This window comes from Cherax quadricarinatus, chromosome 67 (assembly GCF_038502225.1).
Source record: "Cherax quadricarinatus isolate ZL_2023a chromosome 67, ASM3850222v1, whole genome shotgun sequence".
Lineage (NCBI taxonomy): Eukaryota > Metazoa > Arthropoda > Malacostraca > Decapoda > Parastacidae > Cherax > Cherax quadricarinatus.
The window spans coordinates 14,208,441-14,227,050 of NC_091358.1; the positions used below are offsets into that span (position 1 = coordinate 14,208,441).

An 18,610-nucleotide genomic window follows, 5' to 3' on the forward strand; every position below is an offset into this window, starting at 1 on the left:
ACAATTAATACCAATTGCTCTGGACAACCATTCATTACCAACACCTCTTCTTGGCAAAATGCCACATATAACAGGGCGCCCCCCCTTCTTCCTAATCATGTCTATAGCTGTCCTGAACTTTCTAACTAAATCCTCACTTCTACGCTTGCCTACATCATTGCCTCCAGCACTGAGGCAAATAATAGGATTGATCCCATTACCGTTCATGATGTTGTCAAGCCGGCTAACAATGTCCTCCATCCCAGCCCCAGGAAAGCATACCCTTTGTCTCCTACTCCTGTCCTTCAAGCAGAATGCCCTATCCATGTATCTAACCTGGCTATCCCCAACAACAACAATATTCTTACCTTCCTTGTTGTCGTTCGTCGTGACGATCCCAGTAGTAGACTCACATTCGTCGGGTAGCACCGAGAATGCGTTGGAGGTTTCCACGGGAGTTTCCACAGCAGTCTCTTTCTTCTTCATCGTTTCTGGCTTTCCATTCGTCTTCTTGATCGTCAACTTCGTCGTCCCCTGCTGTCCAACCACTGACCACGATCCCTTCTTGACCTGAGGACTCGAAACAGGAGGACTACTACGAATCCTCTTGTTTTCCTCGGTCAATCGCCGTATCTCCATCTTCGCTGCCCTCAATTCTTCCTTAAGTTGCTGGTAAAGTTGCTCGATGGAGGGCATCTTGGTTCAGTCCACGGGAGCAATACTTTCCTATGTCCTTTCTAAATCTAAACTTGTCTAATTTAAATCCATTACTGCGGGTTCTCTCTTGGAAAGATATCCTCAAGACCTTATTAATATCCCCTTTGAACATTAAAATGGTATAAAATACCGACAGATTGTTAGGTAAGACACATATGCAACAGTTAGGTATCTTTATTTCGAAACGTATTGTTACAAACTTTGGAACAATGCTCTTCTCCAGACTGAGGGACTGACCACCTCAAAACTTAAAGGGTGATGGACTGATTACATCGTCTTCAAGTTTCTTCTGCTTCTATCAACTTTTCTGTACTCGACTGAAGAAGCCTACTGTGTAGGCGAAACGTTTCGAAATAAAGATACCTAACTACTGTTGCATATGTGTCTTACCTAACAATATCCCCTTTATTAATACCTATCTTCCACTTATACACTTCGATCATGTCTCCCCTCATTCTTCGTCTAACAAGTTATTGTAATTTAAGAGTTTACCTGAAGTTTACCTGGAGAGAGTTCCGGGGGTCAACGCCCCCGCGGCCCGGTCTGTGACCAGGCCTCCTGGTGGATCAGAGCCTGATCAACCAGGCTGTTACTGCTGGCTGCACGCAAACCAACGTACGAGCCACAGCCCGGCTGATCAGGAACCGACTTTAGGTGCTTGTCCAGTGCCAGCTTGAAGACTGCCAGGAGTCTGTTGGTAATCCCCCTTATGTATGCTGGGAGGCAGTTGAACAGTCTCTGGCCCCTGACACTTATTGTATGGTCTCTTAACGTGCTAGTGACACCCCTGCTTTTCATTGGGGGGATGTTGCATCGTCTGCCAAGTCTTTTGCTTTCGTAGTGAGTGATTTTCGTGTGCAAGTTCGGTACTAGTCCCTCTAGGATTTTCCCGGTGTATATAATCATGTATCTCTCCCGCCTGCGTTCCAGGGAATACAGGTTGAGGAACCTCAAGCGCTCCCAGTAATTGAGGTGTTTTATCTCCGTTATGCGCGCCGTGAAGGTTCTCTGTACATTTTCTAGGTCAGCAATTTCACCTGCCTTGAAAGGTGCTGTTAGTGTGCAGCAATATTCCAGCCTAGATAGAACAAGTGACCTGAAGAGTGTCATCATGGGCTTGGCACCCCTAGTTTTGAAGGTTCTCATTATCCATCCTGTCATTTTTCTAGCAGATGCGATTGATAAAATGTTATGGTACTTGAAGGTGAGATCCTCCGACATGATCACTCCCAGGTCTTTGACGTTGGTGTTTCGCTCTATTTTGTGGCCAGAATTTGTTTTGTACTCTGATGAAGATTTAATTTCCTCGTGTTTACCATATCTGAGTAATTGAAATTTCTCATCGTTGAACTTCATATTGTTTTCTGCAGCCCACTGAAAGATTTGGTTGATGTCCGCCTGGAGCCTTGCAGTGTCTGCAATGGAAGACACTGTCATGCAGATTCGGGTGTCATCTGCAAAGGAAGACACGGTGCTGTGGCTGACATCCTTGTCTATGTCAGATATGAGGATGAGGAACAGGAACAAGATGGGAGCGAGTACTGTGCCTTGTGGAACAGAGCTTTTCACCGTAGCTGCCTCGGACTTTACTCTGTTGACTACTACTCTCTGTGTTCTGATGATAAATTAGACACGTGTGCAACTCTTGGGTATCTTTATTGAGGAAACGTTTCGCCACACAGTGGCTTCATCAGTCCATACAAATGAGAATCTTGAAGAACAGGAGGAGAATGAGGTAATCAGTCCCTCAACCTTGAGTCGATGTGGTCAGTCCATCAATCTTGAATAGAATACAAACCTGTCAGACACTGCAACTTCTTGGGATCTTAATACTTGGGAATTCTTCGCTTGCCTAATTCTTGGGCACGACCTACTTCCACATTGAACAAATGTGACACCACCTATGACTGCTGCACCTCTCCTACCAACGGTTTATAAGCTCCTTCTCAGCACGTATGCCGTATTCTATTCAAGATTGATGGACTGACCACATCGACTCAAGGTTGAGGGACTGATTACCTCATTCTCCTCCTGTTCTTCAAGATTCTCCTTTGTATGGACTGATGAAGCCACTGTGTGGCGAAACGTTTCCTCAATAAAGATACCCAAGAGTTGCACACGTGTCTAATTTATCAACATGTCGGTTCTCTGAACCATTCATCGACAAATCTCTGAGTTCTGTTAGTGAGGAAATTATAGATCCATCGACCGACTTTTCCTGTTATTCCTTTAGCACGCATTTTGTGCGCTATTACGCCATGGTCACACTTGTCGAAGGCTTTTGCAAAGTCTGTATATATTACATCTGCATTCTTTTTGTCTTCTAGTGCATCTAGGACCTTGTCGTAGTGATCCAATAGTTGAGACAGACAGTCTTCAATCTTTCTTCATAAGGAAGATTTCTAATGCTATGTATTAATTTAGTCATTCTACGCTGAATGTTTTCTAACGAATTTATGTCCATTCTGTAATATGGAAACCAGAACTGAGCTGCATAATCTAGGTGAGGCCTTACTAATGATGTATAAAGCTGCAGTATAACCTCTGGACTTCTGTTGCTTACACTTCTTGATACAAATCCCAATAATCTATTTGCCCTATTACGTACGCTTAGGCACTGCTGTCTTGGTTTAAGTTTACTGCTCACCATAACCCCCAAGTCCTTTTCACAATCTGTATGGCTAAGTTCTACATTATTTAACTTATAAGTGCTAGGGTTATGGACACTCCCGATCTTCAGAACCTTGCATTTATCTACATTGAACTGCATCTGCCACTTTTCTGACCAAGAATAGAGTTTGTTTAAATCCTCCTGAAGTTCCATAACATCTACGTTTGAATCAATTATCCTACCTATCTTTGTGTCATCGGCGAATTTGCTCATTTCACTAGTAATTCCCTCATCAAGATCATTGATATATATTATAAACAACAACGGGCCCAAGACTGATCCCTGTGGAACGCCACTTGTTACAGATTCCCACTCGGATTTAACCCCATTTATGGACACTCTCTGCTTCCTGTCTGTGAGTCATGACTTGATCCACGAGAGCACCCTTCCCCCAATGCCATGAGCTGCCACTTTCTTTAACAGTCTTTGGTGCGGAACTCTATCAAAAGCCTTACTAAAATCTAAGTAAATAATATCAAATTCTTTATCGTGGTCAACAGCCTCAAAAGCTTTACTGTAGAAAGTTAATAAATTAGTTAGACAAGACCGGCCCCTCGTGAATCCATGCTGAGTATCATTAATCAAGCTATGCTTATCGAGATGGCTTCTTATAATCTCAGCTATAATTGACTCTAGTAATTTGCCTACAATTGAGGTTAGGCTTATTGGGCGGTAATTTGACGGTAACGACTTGTCCCCTGCTTTAAAAATAGGAATTACATTAGCCATCTTCCACATATCAGACACTACACCTGTTTGAAGAGATAAATTAAAAATATTAGTTAATGGTTCACAGAGTTCCATTTTGCATTCCTTAAGAACCCTTGAAAAAACCTCATCAGGACCCGGCGACTTATTTTGCTTCAGTCTGTCTATTTGTTTCATAACCATTTCACTAGTGACTGTGGTGTTACATAATTTATCTTCTTCAGGCCCACTATAAATATTAATTACTGGAATATTGTTAGTGTCTTCCTGTGTAAAAACCGAGAGGAAATAATTTTTTAAAATTGAGCACATTTCATTCTCTTTGTCAGTAAGATGCCCATAGTTATTTTTAAGGGAACCTATCTTATCTCTAACTTTCGTTCTATACACCTGGAAAAAACTTTTTGGGTTAGTTTTCGAATCCCTAGCAACTTTAATTTCATAGTCCCTTTTAGCTTTTCTTATCCCCTTTTTAACGTCCCTCTATATGTCAATATACTGATTCATAAGATGACCCTCACCTCTTTTGATACGCCTATAAACTCCTTTCTTATGCCCTAGTAGATATTTCAGCTTATTATTCATCCATTTTGGGTCATTTCTATTTGATCTAATTTCTTTATATGGGATAAACGTTCTTTGAGCAGCATGTATAGTGTTCAGAAAACTGTCATATTGATAGCTCTCTTCGTTACCCCAGTCAACAGATGATAAGTGTTCTCTAAGCCCATCGTAATCTGCTAAGTGAAAATCTAGAACTGTTACTGAGTTGTCTCTACTATCATACTTCCATTCTATGCTAAAGGTAATTGATTTGTGATCGCTTGTGCCGAGTTCCTCATTAATTTTTATTAACAAGGGTTTCCGTGTTCGCCAGAACCAAATCAAGAAGGTTATTCCCCCTTGTAGGTTCTGTCACAAACTGCTTCAAAAAACATTCCTGAACTACTTCTAAGAAGCCATCTGATTCTAAATTCCCAGTCAAGAAATTCCAATCAATGTGACTAAAGTTAAAGTCCCCTAGAATTACTACATTATCGTGCCTTGTGGCCTTAACAATTTCCTCCCACAGTAATTTCCCTTGGTCCCTATCTAAGTTTGGGGGACGGTATATCACTCCTAGAATCAATTTTTTATGCCCCTCTGAAAATTCTATCCAGACAGACTCTGTATGTGTTACCTCAGACTTAATACCCGTTTTTATGCAACAGTTCAAGTGATCTCGGACATACAGTGCCACCCCACCTCCCTTACCGATATTTCTATCTACTTGGAACAATTTAAAACCCTGAATGTGACATTCCGAAGGCATGTCCCGACTTTTGGAATTAAACCATGTCTCAGTGATTGCAAATACATCAATGTTACCTGCACTAGCAACTAATCTCAACTCATCCATCTTATTCCTAGCACTACGGCTATTAGCATAATATAATTTTAAAGACCCTCCTTTCTCTTTACCCTTCCTGCTCATAACTGTTTTTTCACTAAACCTATTACTGTCCTTATTGCCTAGTGCCATTGGCTTTCCAATATCCACCTCATTCTTCCTATTACTAGTTCCCCTAGAACTCATAGTTTTACTATACTGGGACTTCACTGTATACACAAATAACCCGCACATAAAAGAGAGAAGCTTACGACGACGTTTCGGTCCGACTTGGTGCGGGACCGGGTTATTTGTGTATCGTTCCAGTCACGGTATTGTGCCTTTTTTTGTTACTTCACTGTATTTTCGTCAAAACTCATACCACTATATATTCCTAGTTTAAAGCCCTAACAGTTCCCTCCACTGCCGTTGCCAGTGCTCCCACCCCAGACCTAGGTAAGTGCACCCCATCCCTGGCATACATGTCATTTCTGCCATAGAAGAGGTCCCAGTTGTCAATGAATGTTACCGCATTCTCCTTACAGTATTTGTCCAGCCAGCAATTGACACCAATTGCCCTGGACAACCATTCGTTTCCAACTCCTCTCCTTGGCAAAATACCACATATGACAGGTTTCCCACCCTTCTTCCTAATTATCTCTATTGCTGACCTATACTTGCTAATCAGGTCCTCACTCCTACGTCTGCCAACATCGTTGCCTCCCGCACTGAGGCAGATAATAGGATTGCTCCCATTACCTTTCATGATGTCGTCCAGACGGCTAACAATATCCCCCATCCCAGCCCCAGGAAAACATACCCTGAGCCTCCTCTTCCTGTCCCTAAGACAAAAGGCCCTATCCATAAACTTAACCTGACTGTCTCCAACTAAAACAATGTTCTTACCTTCATTTGTGGAATTTGCCATGACGTACTTGATGGTCTTAACTGGGGTATCAAGGGATGTCTCACTCACGTCTGCCAATGCTCCCTTGGTGCTCGTTGTGGCGTTTCCAGTAGACAACCCACATTCGTCTGGTAACACCGAAAATGGGTTGGAAGTCTCCACAGCAATCTTATGGATCTTCGTTGTTTCCGCCACTCCAACAGACTTCTTGATTTTCAGCTTTGTTCCATGTTGGCCGGCCACTGACCAGGTTCCTCTCTTGACCTGAGGACTCACAACAGGAGGATTACTTCGAATCCTCTTGTTTTCCTCCGTCAGTCGCCGTATCTCAAGCTTAGCAACCCTAAGCTCCTCTTTCAGCTGCTGGTACAGTTGCTCAAGAGAGGACATCTTGTGCAGATTCACGGAGATTCACTGGACAGAACTTCACAGAGATATGTACACGTCACCACTGATCTCAGTACACGTCACCACGTGTATATTTATTCAATCTATGCAAACGGGCTTACCGGAGAAGTACAAGGGAAGTACATATGTTGAAAATGGTAAAAAATAGGTCTAGACGTATCGTTCAACTCCTCCCGTGCATAATGATTGTTTTTGTGGAACTAACGTTTAAATCCCCACCAAAAGAAGACAAAAAAACAATCATATTACTGATGGTGCATAATACTGGCAAGTTGACGAATAAGACACAAATACAATACTTTGATATCCTTTTTTTTTTTTTGGCGAAAGGTTTCGCCTGCACAGCAGGCTTCTTCAGTCGAATACGGTAGAATTCTGGTAGCAGCAGAAATTGTTCTGAAGTGATCAGATTTTATCCTGTTGCAAAATACCTTACTGTATCCAGCTGCCCCAGTGGCTTAAGCACTGGCCTGGATCTTTACGACTCACTTGCCATGAGTTCTAACCCCACCCGTACCCGGGATTATCTCTTTAAAGTAGTTCAGCATTACAAAACACAGTGACATCGCCACTGGTGCTACAGTTGATAAAACTGCAAATGTGGACAAAGCAAATGAAGATGGTTGTAGAAATCCTCGAATCATTGGAGAATAAAGCTATGAGCTATATACTGAAGAAAAAAGGAGCATGTTATCACAATGGGCTTCAAAGTTTTCGCTAAAATCAATGGTAATTCCATCAACGTGGACCCAGAGTTACTCTTTCAGCCTTTGGTAATACGCAGCTGCTACTGAAGTCACTGATAATAGAGCAGATATAGGTATAGTTTTGAAAGACACGTAACAAACATATTTATTAGAAAACGTTTCGGTCCTGGGACCTTGAGAAGTGATCAAGGTCGTAGGACTGTAACGTTTTCTAATAAATATTTACTAGTGTTTGCTTACGTGTTTTTCTAAACCAACTTGTTGGTATTTATTACCAAGGTTTATACCACAGATATAGGTATATATGACTCATGTAGGCATTTATGAGCAGTGCAACCACCCTTTATCATGGGGATTTTTTCAAAAGGATAAAAAGCCAGCATTTGCTGTCAAAAATTGGACAGCAGGTAATGGCACCGACTTGTCTTTATCATCCTAAAAAGAAATGCAGTAAGTTGATAAATTAGACACATGTGCAACACTTAGGTATCTTAACTGTGAAAAGGTTTTCGCCACACAGCGGCGTCGTCAGTACAATATATAGAAGAATAGTGAGGAGAAGAGGACTGAGATAATCAGTCCATCTGCCTGGAGTCGATGTAGTCAGCCCATCCATCTTGATGTATTGAATACATCGATTCCAGGTTGAGGGACTGATTACCTCAGTCTCCCTGTGATCTTCATTATTCTTTGTACTGGACGGATGAAGACAATGTGTGGCCAAACGTTTCCCCAATTAAGATACCTAAGTGTTGCATATGTGTCTAATTTATCAAATGGTCGGTTCTCTAAACCATTTATTTATCCACAAATGAAATAAGTCCTTAATAGTGACTGACTATTCCAGCCATTGCAATGACCACTTGATGCCATATCTGACCCTGCAAGCAAGACGTAAGTTAATTATGTTGATAATGGTGTAAAATACCGACAAGCTGAAAATTAAGACATGTACAACACATGGGTATCTTTATTCGTGAAACATTTCGCCTACAAAGTAGGCTTCTTCAGTCAAATACAGAGGCATCAACCTTGGAGGGAAAATACTTGAAGTAGTCAGTCCCTCAGCCTAGAAAAAGAGTTCAGCTTCACAGTCTGGCTGAGGTACTGATCACCTCAAATCCCCAAATGCTTTTTCCCCAAGGGTGATGGACTGATTACACTAAAAGATTGATAAAACAATTACAACAACAATAATAATAATAATAATAATAATAATAATAATAATAATAATAATAATAATATTAGTATTATTATTATTATTATTATTATATTCATGGCGGAATTCTAGAACCGTACGGGTCCAGCAGATCCTGGAGAATAGTAATTTGAATCGGAAGGCAGTTCCAACTCTTGGGCCCAAGAACTTTTCACTGGCAACAAAACACAAAACGAAATTATAACTAGATGTTTCGGTCATTATAACGTGATAATGGTCGAAAAGGGGGATCGAAATATCGTCGAATTTGACACATCAATATTATCAGATTCGCGTGTATGACAGGCAATCATGTCTGATCCGAGGAAAGCCACAGCGGATCCAAATGCTTGGATCAAGGGCCAAAACACCGACAACAGGACATCCTAGTACCTACCTTGTGTTACTTCCCAAGTCGTCAGACACCTTGGTACCTACCTTCCTGTTTCAGAGGTCGTCAGACACCTGGGTACCTACCTTCTATTGTTTCATAAGTCATTACATACCCTAGTACTTACCTTTTATTGCTTGGCAAGTCGTCAGACACCCTTGTACCTACTTTCAATTGTTTGCCAGTTCGTAAAACACACTGATACCTACCTTCTATTGTTTCCCAGGTCATCAGATACCCTGGTACCTATCTTCTGTTGTTTACCAGGTCATCAGACACCCTCATACCTACTTTCTGTTGTTTACTAGGTTCCTAATTTATAGTACAAATTCTTCCATGGAGGTTAGGTAAGGTTCGCCAGGAAACAGGACAAGTGTTTCTTGACGGGGGTCAAGAAACACTTTTGGTCATCTGACCGAGGCCTTCTGCTGGTTTACTGGTCCACCCCTTTAAAATTTATGGTCATAGTTATAACTATTTGTGCTCTGGTGCTGATGAAGGGTTCTTGATTCAACGAACTGGAGCTAATCTTTCCTACTCTAGATCCCATTTCCCCTTGACCTATAACATATAGCAAAGATCAATAACTTACGTAGGCTACTTCCAGACCTCCAACGACCCTGTCTCCAGTCGGAATGCCGCAGATGCCTTGAACGGCGGTGATGGATGCCGGAAGCTGCTGGGAAGGACTGGATGCTGCTGTGATGCTCGAGGTTTGTCGCTGTGAGGGATTAGGAGCTAAGATAATCGTTGGTTGTCGCTGTGAGAGACTGGGAGCCGTCATGGCTTGAGACTGGCTAAATCCTCCATTGGAGCAGCAGAAGTAGAGCGTTCCAGGGAGCACTCTGGAAGAGTCAGCTCCAAATTAACTTAGAAATGGTATGTTGATACCGATAAGATGTGGAAAAAAACACTTATGTACAATTCAGGACGTTTCGCTACGAGTGGCTTCTTCAGTCCTAATGAACTGAAGAAGCCACTCGTGGCGAAACGTTTCCTATATTAAGTGTCCTGAACTGTACATAAGTGTCTTTTTCCACATCCAAATTAACTGTTAGAACAAGTGCGATATTATGGTTTAAAGAAGATAATGAGAAATCAGGGAACCGATGGTATTTGAACCCATGGCAAGTGAGTTTTAAAACTCACAGGCCAGTGAGTTAACCACTGGTTCAGGTGGCCTGATTTGTTTACAATAGTGTTATTATGATTTCGTGAGTGAATATATTAGCGTTGTAAACTAAATCATAACGCTGGTGTGACTGAGGAAACTAAACTGGTGTGACTGAGGAAACCAAAGTGGTGTGACTGGTGAAACTAAACTGGTGTGACTAAGGAAACCAAAGTGGTGTGACTGAGGAAACTAAACTGGTGTGACTGAGGAAACCTAAGTGGTGTGACCGAGGAAACTAAGCTGGTGTGACTGAGGAAACTAAACTGGTGTGACTGAGAAAACTAAACTGGTGTGGCTGAGGAAACTAAATCATAAAACTGGTGTGGCCAAAGATTGCAGAAAGGTAATTAAAATGAGCGAAAATGTGTGAAGATGAATAAAACGTTGCCCCAATCAATACTTTTATTGCATTCGAAGTCTTTTCTTAACATCGTCAGTATGTCATTTTTAGAAGCACTTTCCCTAATACCCTTTTTATTGTGTTGTTAAATATTGCAATACTCCAAGTCCCTTCAGGGAAGTGAAGTACTTGGATCGATACAACATAAGCTGTCAGTGGCACTATAAATCAATAAGAAGACACAATGTAAGCTGTCAGTGGCACTATAAATCACTAAGAAGACACAATGTAAGCTGTCAGTGGCCCATGCAAACCACTAAGAAGATACGATGTAAGCTGTCAGTGGCCCTTATAAACCACTAAGAAGATACAACATAAACTGTCAGTAGCCCTTATAAACCACTAAGAAGATACAGGATAAACTGTCAGTGGCCCTTATAAACCACTAAGAAGATACAGGATAAACTGTCAGTGGCCCTTATAAACCACTAAGAAGATACAGGATGTAAAGTAAAAGGACACAAGTGCAACTAATGTGACATTTATTGTGGCAACGTTTCGCTCTCCAGGAGCTTTATCAAGCCATTACAAACAATACATGGACACAGAGGGTATATAAAGGCTCAGAGTGAGGTGAATACTAGTGAGGTACCATTTCGATGTTCACTAGTGGTAGTAGTAGTAGTAGTAGTAGTAGTAGTGGTAGTGACAAAAGTAATACAATATGGTAGAGCAATTAATTCGTACATGAGTAAAAGGATATAAAAGCTATTACTTGGGTAACATAAAAATAGGTTGGACAAATATAAACTGGAATGAGGCAGCTTGTTTCAGTGTTCACTCTCTGTGCTTTGTGTAGTATAACAGGAGAGACTATGTGATGGCAGGGTTTACTGTTTTCAGGAGGATTCTTGCTAAGACTTCGGAGATGGTGAAGCTGCCGTTGTTTTGTTTAATTGTATTCGAAACAGCGATCAGTGCTGATTCAAGGCACTTGCGTGTGCGGAAATTAGTTTCTTTTATCACTAATTGGGCGTCTCTGAATTTCATAAGATGATTGGTGGAATTTCGGTGTTGTACACAGGCGTTGTTTAAGTTGTCGTTCCTACATGCGTATATGTGTTCATTGAGGCGGGTGTCGAGGTTTCTTGCTGTTTCACCTACGTAGATCTTGTCACAGCCTCCACAGGGTATAGTGTAAACTCCTGCATTGACTGGTTCGTGGTGCTTGGGTTTTGTCCTGGTTAGATCCTTTATTGAAGTGGTAGAAGCGATGGCGACTAAACGTCTCAAAAGTACTTTCACAAGCTAACACCAGAGTCGCCATCGCTTCTACCACTTCAATAAAGGATCTAACCAGGACAAAACCCAAGCACCACGAACCAGTCAATGCAGGAGTTTACACTATACCCTGTGGAGGCTGTGACAAGATCTACGTAGGTGAAACAGCAAGAAACCTCGACACCCGCCTCAATGAACACATATACGCATGTAGGAACGACAACTTAAACAACGCCTGTGTACAACACCGAAATTCCACCAATCATCTTATGAAATTCAGAGACGCCCAATTAGTGATAAAAGAAACTAATTTCCGCACACGCAAGTGCCTTGAATCAGCACTGATCGCTGTTTCGAATACAATTAAACAAAACAACGGCAGCTTCACCATCTCCGAAGTCTTAGCAAGAATCCTCCTGAAAACAGTAAACCCTGCCATCACATAGTCTCTCCTGTTATACTACACAAAGCACAGAGAGTGAACACTGAAACAAGCTGCCTCATTCCAGTTTATATTTGTCCAACCTATTTTTATGTTACCCAAGTAATAGCTTTTATATCCTTTTACTCATGTACGAATTAATTGCTCTACCATATTGTATTACTTTTGTCACTACCACTACTACTACTACTACTACCACTAGTGAACATCGAAATGGTACCTCACTAGTATTCACCTCACTCTGAGCCTTTATATACCCTCTGTGTCCATGTATTGTTTGTAATGGCTTGATAAAGCTCCTGGAGAGCGAAACGTTGCCACAATAAATGTCACATTAGTTGCACTTGTGTCCTTTTACTTTACATATTGTCGGTAATTCTACCAACTTTATTACAAGATACAGGATAAACTGTCAGTGGCCCTTATAAACCACTAAGAAGACACGACGTAAGGTGTCAACATTATTATTATAATCAAGGGGGAAGCGCTAAACCCGCAGGATTATACAGCGCCCAGGGGAGGGGGGATGTGGAAGGCATTCAGGCTTAATTCGGGGAACTGGAGCACAGATCCAATTCCCTAAATCAAGAGCCCCTCACCAACATCAAGGAACCTTCCATGAGGGGTAAGGTGTCAACAGCCCTATAAACTATTAGGAAGAAGAAAAAAAGGGGTACTCTTGATCCTTAATTAAACAGCCTCCTCTTCGTAGAATTAAACCTGATAACTTTTCGTTGTTATTCATTGGAAAGCACTAAACCCCTAAGTGATATATTGTCTGAGAATGTGATGAAATAAGTTTGATTCGAGGAAAAGGGAGAGTAGTTTCAATTCCTCGGGTAAAGAATCCGTCATTTGAAGTATCTAGCCCCTAAACTCGCGCAGAAATAGTTATGTAAGTGCAGTCAGGTAGAAGTGAGTACAACTCAGTAGAAGTGAGTATAACCCAGTAGAAGTGAGTATAACTCAGTAGAAGTGAGTACAACTCAGTAGAAGCGAGTACAACTCAGTAGAAGCGAGTACAGCTCAGTAGAAATGAGTACAACTCAGTAAAAGTGAGTACAACTCATTACTAGTGAATACAACTCAGCACTAGTGAGTACAACTCAGTACTAGTGAGTACAACTCAATACAAGTGAGTGCATCTCAATAGAAGTGAGTACAACTCAGTACTAGTGAGTGCAACTTAGTACAAGTGAGTGCATCTCAACAGAAGAGAGTAAAACTCAGTAGAAGAGTAAAACTCAGTAGAAGTACAAATCAGTACAAGTGAGTACAACTATGCGAGTACAGTGTACATTTACCTGCATATGCGAGCCCTGAAGAAGGCGAAGACGTTAGGGTTCCTTATATGTGGGAAGAATGACTGGTAGCGTGGACACAGACTCAGGGATACACATCTCCCTGTAACACACACACATGTATCACATACCAAAAAAATAGCAGATAAATCTTCTGACACATGAATGCACTAAACAAATCTTCAAATACGTCAATACCACAAATAACACAAATATGCGAATGTAACCCACGTTGCCAGTACAGGAATACCACATGGAAATATAAACACACATTCAGTATAATGTGATCCTTTATTGACAACGTATCGCCCACACAGTGGGATTTTTCAAGTCACAAACAGATCTACCTGGGTGGAAGGTACGCGAGTATTTATAGTCAGATTGATAGGTAAGACACATAGGCAACAGTTAGGCAACTTTATTCCGAAACGTTTCGCCTACACAGTAGGCTTCTTCTGTGTAGGCGAAACGTTTCGGAATAAAGTTGCCTAACTGTTGCCTATGTGTCTTACCTACCAACCTGTCGGTATTGTATACCATTTTGATGTTCATAGTCAGATTGAGAATGCTGGGTCAGGTGGAGAATGGTGCAAGTGATGATCTACCGAGTGGGGTTATAGAGTCTAAAATCTTGGGTAGCTTGGAAGAGAGATTGGATAAGTATATGAGTAGACCTTCTGCAGTGTTCCTCCATTCCTATGTTCTTATGTGGGATAGCGATGAAGAAGTTTCTTGGCAAGTGGTTCAGCTATGTTATAGAAGCCGTTGTTCTGGTTGAAGTTGTTGGATATAGAGATAAGCGATGATTCCAGGATTCTTCGGTATTGAGTGTTGTCTTCTCTGACGATAAGTCTTGAGTTTCTGCAATTGATTAAATGGTTGTGTGAATTACGGTGTTGTACACAGGCATTCCTTGGATCGCCAGACCTGCTTGCGTATTGGTGTTCTGAAATACGTGTTTGGAGGTCTCTTGATGTTTCGCCCACGTATAATTTGCTGCAGTCATTACAAGGGATTATGTATACCCCTGCAGAGGATGGAAGCTTGTCCTGTCTATTACTGGTAATGTCCTTGATGGTCGTGGTTGTGGAGGTGGATACCTGGAATGAGGTATTGGAAAAAATGTTGGAAACGTGTTTGGCAATGGAGTTCGTGGGAAGGACTATGTATCTGTTCTCGGCAGTGTCTTCTCTGGGTGTTAGGTAAGACACATATGCAACAGTTAGGTATCTTTATTACCTAACAACCTGTCGGTATTTTATACCATTTTAATGTTCAGTCTTCTCTGGGTGTGTTGAAGATATTTAATGCCCGTCGTCTGCAGTCTCTGATGAAGTGACGAGGATAGTGAAGTTTGGAAAATACTTGTTCAATTATAGTGCATTCTTCCCCAAGGAACTCATTGCTGCAGAGTCTGAGTGTGCGTAGGAAAAAGCCTATAATTACACCACTTTAGTTTTGGTGCCGTGGTGAGAGTAGAAGTGGAGAAGATCGTTTTGGTTGGTGGGTTTTCGATAGACTTTAAAACGAAGTTCATGGTCAGCTTTGCGGAGAAGAACATCAAGGAAAGGAAGTGTTGTCGACTTCTTCTTCAAGTGTGAACTGGATTGAGGGCTCGACCTGGTTGAGCTTGTCTTGGAGAGCTTGAACGTTGAAGTGTCTGGGAGTTGTGAGGAGCATGTCGTCGACATAACGGAGCCAGGTGACAGACGAAGGAATAATGGTGGAAAAACGCTCGGCTTCCAGATGTTCCATGTATAGGTTCGCCAGGACGGCACTGAGTGGCGAACCCATGGGTAGTCCAAAAGTCTGCTGAAAGAGGTGATTTTCGAAAGAGAAACACGTAAAGCCAACACATAGTTCAACAAGGTCGATGAAATCGCTGGCTGGAATAGGAAGATCAAGTTAATCGTCAATTTTCCTGCGCAAGAGATCGATGGCTTGTGTAGTAGGTACTTTCGTGAATAGGGAAGTTACATCAAGGCTGGAAAGTTTCTTGTTCCTGATGTTGATATTGCGAATGCGATTGAGAAGATCACCCGAGTGTTGGCGAAACGTTGTCAATAAAGGATCACATTATACTGCATATGTGTTTATATTTCCATTGTGTCGGTATTTTATACTATTTATTTCCAGGAATGCCACATACATAAACAACACCACGGGTGGGGTTTGAACCCGCGGTAAGAGAGTCTCAAAACTACCACGAGCTACCATTTAGTGTTAGGTATATGCACACAGATGCAACTAATGTGACATTTTATTGAGGTAACGTTTCGCTCTCCATGAGCTTTGTCAAGCCGTTACTGTTTGTAACGGCTAGACAAGGGTCCTGGAGAGCGAAACGTTGCCACCATAAAATGTTACATTAGTTGTACATGATGTTGCATCTGTGTCCTTTTCCCTAACATTTTGTCGGCAATTATACCATTATTACTACCCAGTTATGGTAGCTAACATAACTGTTACACGACACCCACTATCACCAATAATGTTTCCAAACTGGAGTATGAGAAAGGTCAACATATATTCTTAATTGAGAGAATTTAACCCTACCTTTCTTTTCTCTTCTTTTCTTTCTATTGTTTTATATACATTTTAGTCCACTCCTGATCTCCGCCCGTGGAAATATAGACACAATGGCGTCGTCTGGGGTGGTAACTTCCAATCTGGAACTCCACTGTACACAGCATACACTACGAGAGGGTCTTGATACAGTTGAAGAACTTACCACAGCGATCCTACAGGTCACCAAGACTATAATCCCCAGGTTGTTCAGTCACTTGGGTGTACGGCTTATCCATTACACGAGTTGTTAATTATGCATTTCACTTCTTTACCACTAGTCAAGAGTACAGGACATATACACCGTAAGGTACATATAGCCTATGCGTAATTCCCAAAAGACAAGTGACATGTATAGAAGGGACTGATAGTTCTACAATGAAGATAAGCGGGGACATATACAACGAGTTAACATACACCGTAAGCTGTACGAGTGTTATCCAACAGAGGCAAATATATCTTTAATGAGAGAAGTAGTAAGAAGTACATCGTGTCTCCAGACAGAAAAAAAACCCCGCATATTTGGTCTGAATGGTGTGCTTTATTCGAAATGCTCTGCATAACTATGGACTTTCTGCATGCACAGCAACTACATGTCACCCATCTCTATACAAACTGCATCATGCTGAAATAAAATTATTATTATTATTATTATTATTATTATTATGAAACACTACTTTGTCTGAAATATAGTATTGGCTAATACAGCCATCGCCAATAAGGCTGCAAAAATATCCCAGTGATTAAAGGAATAACGGGAAAAGTTGGTAGATGGATCTACAACTTCCTGACAAATAAAACATAAAGAGTAATAGTAAACAGAGTAAAGTCCCAGGCAGCCATGGTAAAAAGCTCTGTTCCACAAGGCACAGTACTCGCTCCCATTCTATTCCTTATCCTCATTTTTGACATAGACAGAGATGTAAGCCATAGCTCCGTGTCTTCCTTTGCAGATGACACCTGGATTACTATGGCAGTGACCTCCATCGAAGACTCCAAGCGGACATCAACCAAATCTTCGAATGGGCCACTCAAAACAATGTGACGTTCAATGAGGAGAAATTTCAACTACTCAGATATGGAAAACTGGAAGAAAATAAAAATGTGTCAGGGTATACCACAAATTCTAACCATACAATAGAGCGGAAAAGTAATGTGAAGGACCTGGGAGTGATAATGTCAGAGGATCTCGCCTTCAAAGACCACAACAATGTACCTACCTCATCCGCTAGGAAAATGATAGGATGGGTAATGAGAACCTTCAAAACAAGGGACGCCAAGCCCATGATGATTCTCTTCAAATCGTTTGTGCTCTCTAGGCTGGAATACTGCTGTACACTAACGGCCCCCTTCAAGGCTGGCGACATTGCTGACCTGGAGAGTGTACAAAGAACTTTCACGGCACACATAAGTGCGATAAGGCACCTAAACTACTGGGAACGGTTGAAGTCTCTTGATCTGCATTCCCTCGAACGTAGGCGAGAGAGATACATGATAGTAAACACTTGGAAGGTCCTGGAGGGATTGGTGCCAAACCTGCACACGAAAATCACTCCATACGAAAGCAAAATACTCGGCAGGAGATGCAACATTCCCCCGATGAAAAGTAGGGGCGCCTCGAGTACACTGAGAGACAACACAACAAGTGTCCGGGGCCCAAGACTGTTCAATTGCCTCCCAGCATACATAAGGGGGATTACCAATAGACCGCTGGCTGTCTTCAAAAAGGCACTGGACATGCACCTAAAGTCAGTACCTGACCAACCGGGCAGTGGTTCATACGTCAGCTTGCGTGCGGCCGGCAGTAACAGCCTGGTTGATCAGACCCTGATCCACCATGAGGCCTGGTCTCAGACCGGGCCGCGGAGGTGTTGACCCCGAAACCCTCTCTAAGTAAACTCCAGGCTTTGTGGAGCTACTGTAATCACCTCAACAGCAGCATCCAGAGAACTTCCTCAGGACACACCAACACTTGCGGTTATGTCTCCTACTCAACGACAGAAAAAAAGCCAGACCCACACTTGAGAAAGCTGACCTGTTACACATCAACTCACCATACAAGAACTAAAAAAACAAGGCCAAGAAACTGAGACACGGCACTGCCTCGAACAATGATGGAATCCCTACATGTTATCACATACTGATGTTAAACGATAGGAATCAACCCCGTCTATTATTAACAAAACATAGAGAACAAACTTGCCCCCAGCACCACTTCTAAAATTAATAAAGCCTGGTGAACTAAGACTAATTTCTTGAATCAGTTTTGACAACTGTAGGAATCATAATAGTAAACCGATTGCATTGGAGACCTGGTCCACCCAAGAACATGTTTTCCTTTATATAAGACGTAGGTACTATCAGAGTATACTGTAACAGTAATGAAAATGAGACACATGGAAGAAGATGCGCATTATCATACAGGTATCAAAACGTTGCACATATTTTGTTT

The 18,610-nt window shown here is 41.7% G+C and overlaps 1 protein-coding gene across 1 annotated transcript in view; it reads right to left on the reverse strand.

The window, feature by feature from the left end:
• Positions 1 to 18,610, reverse strand: part of LOC128699668 (venom protease-like) — a 77,633-nt gene that overhangs the window by 21,436 nt on the left and 37,587 nt on the right. Inside the window, exons 4-5 of the mRNA XM_070099409.1 lie at positions 13,597 to 13,696; positions 9,648 to 9,900 (exon numbers count right to left, since the gene is read on the reverse strand). Of these exons, the coding sequence (XP_069955510.1) occupies positions 9,648 to 9,900; positions 13,597 to 13,696 (353 nt within the window). The remainder of the gene's footprint in view (positions 1 to 9,647; positions 9,901 to 13,596; positions 13,697 to 18,610) is intronic.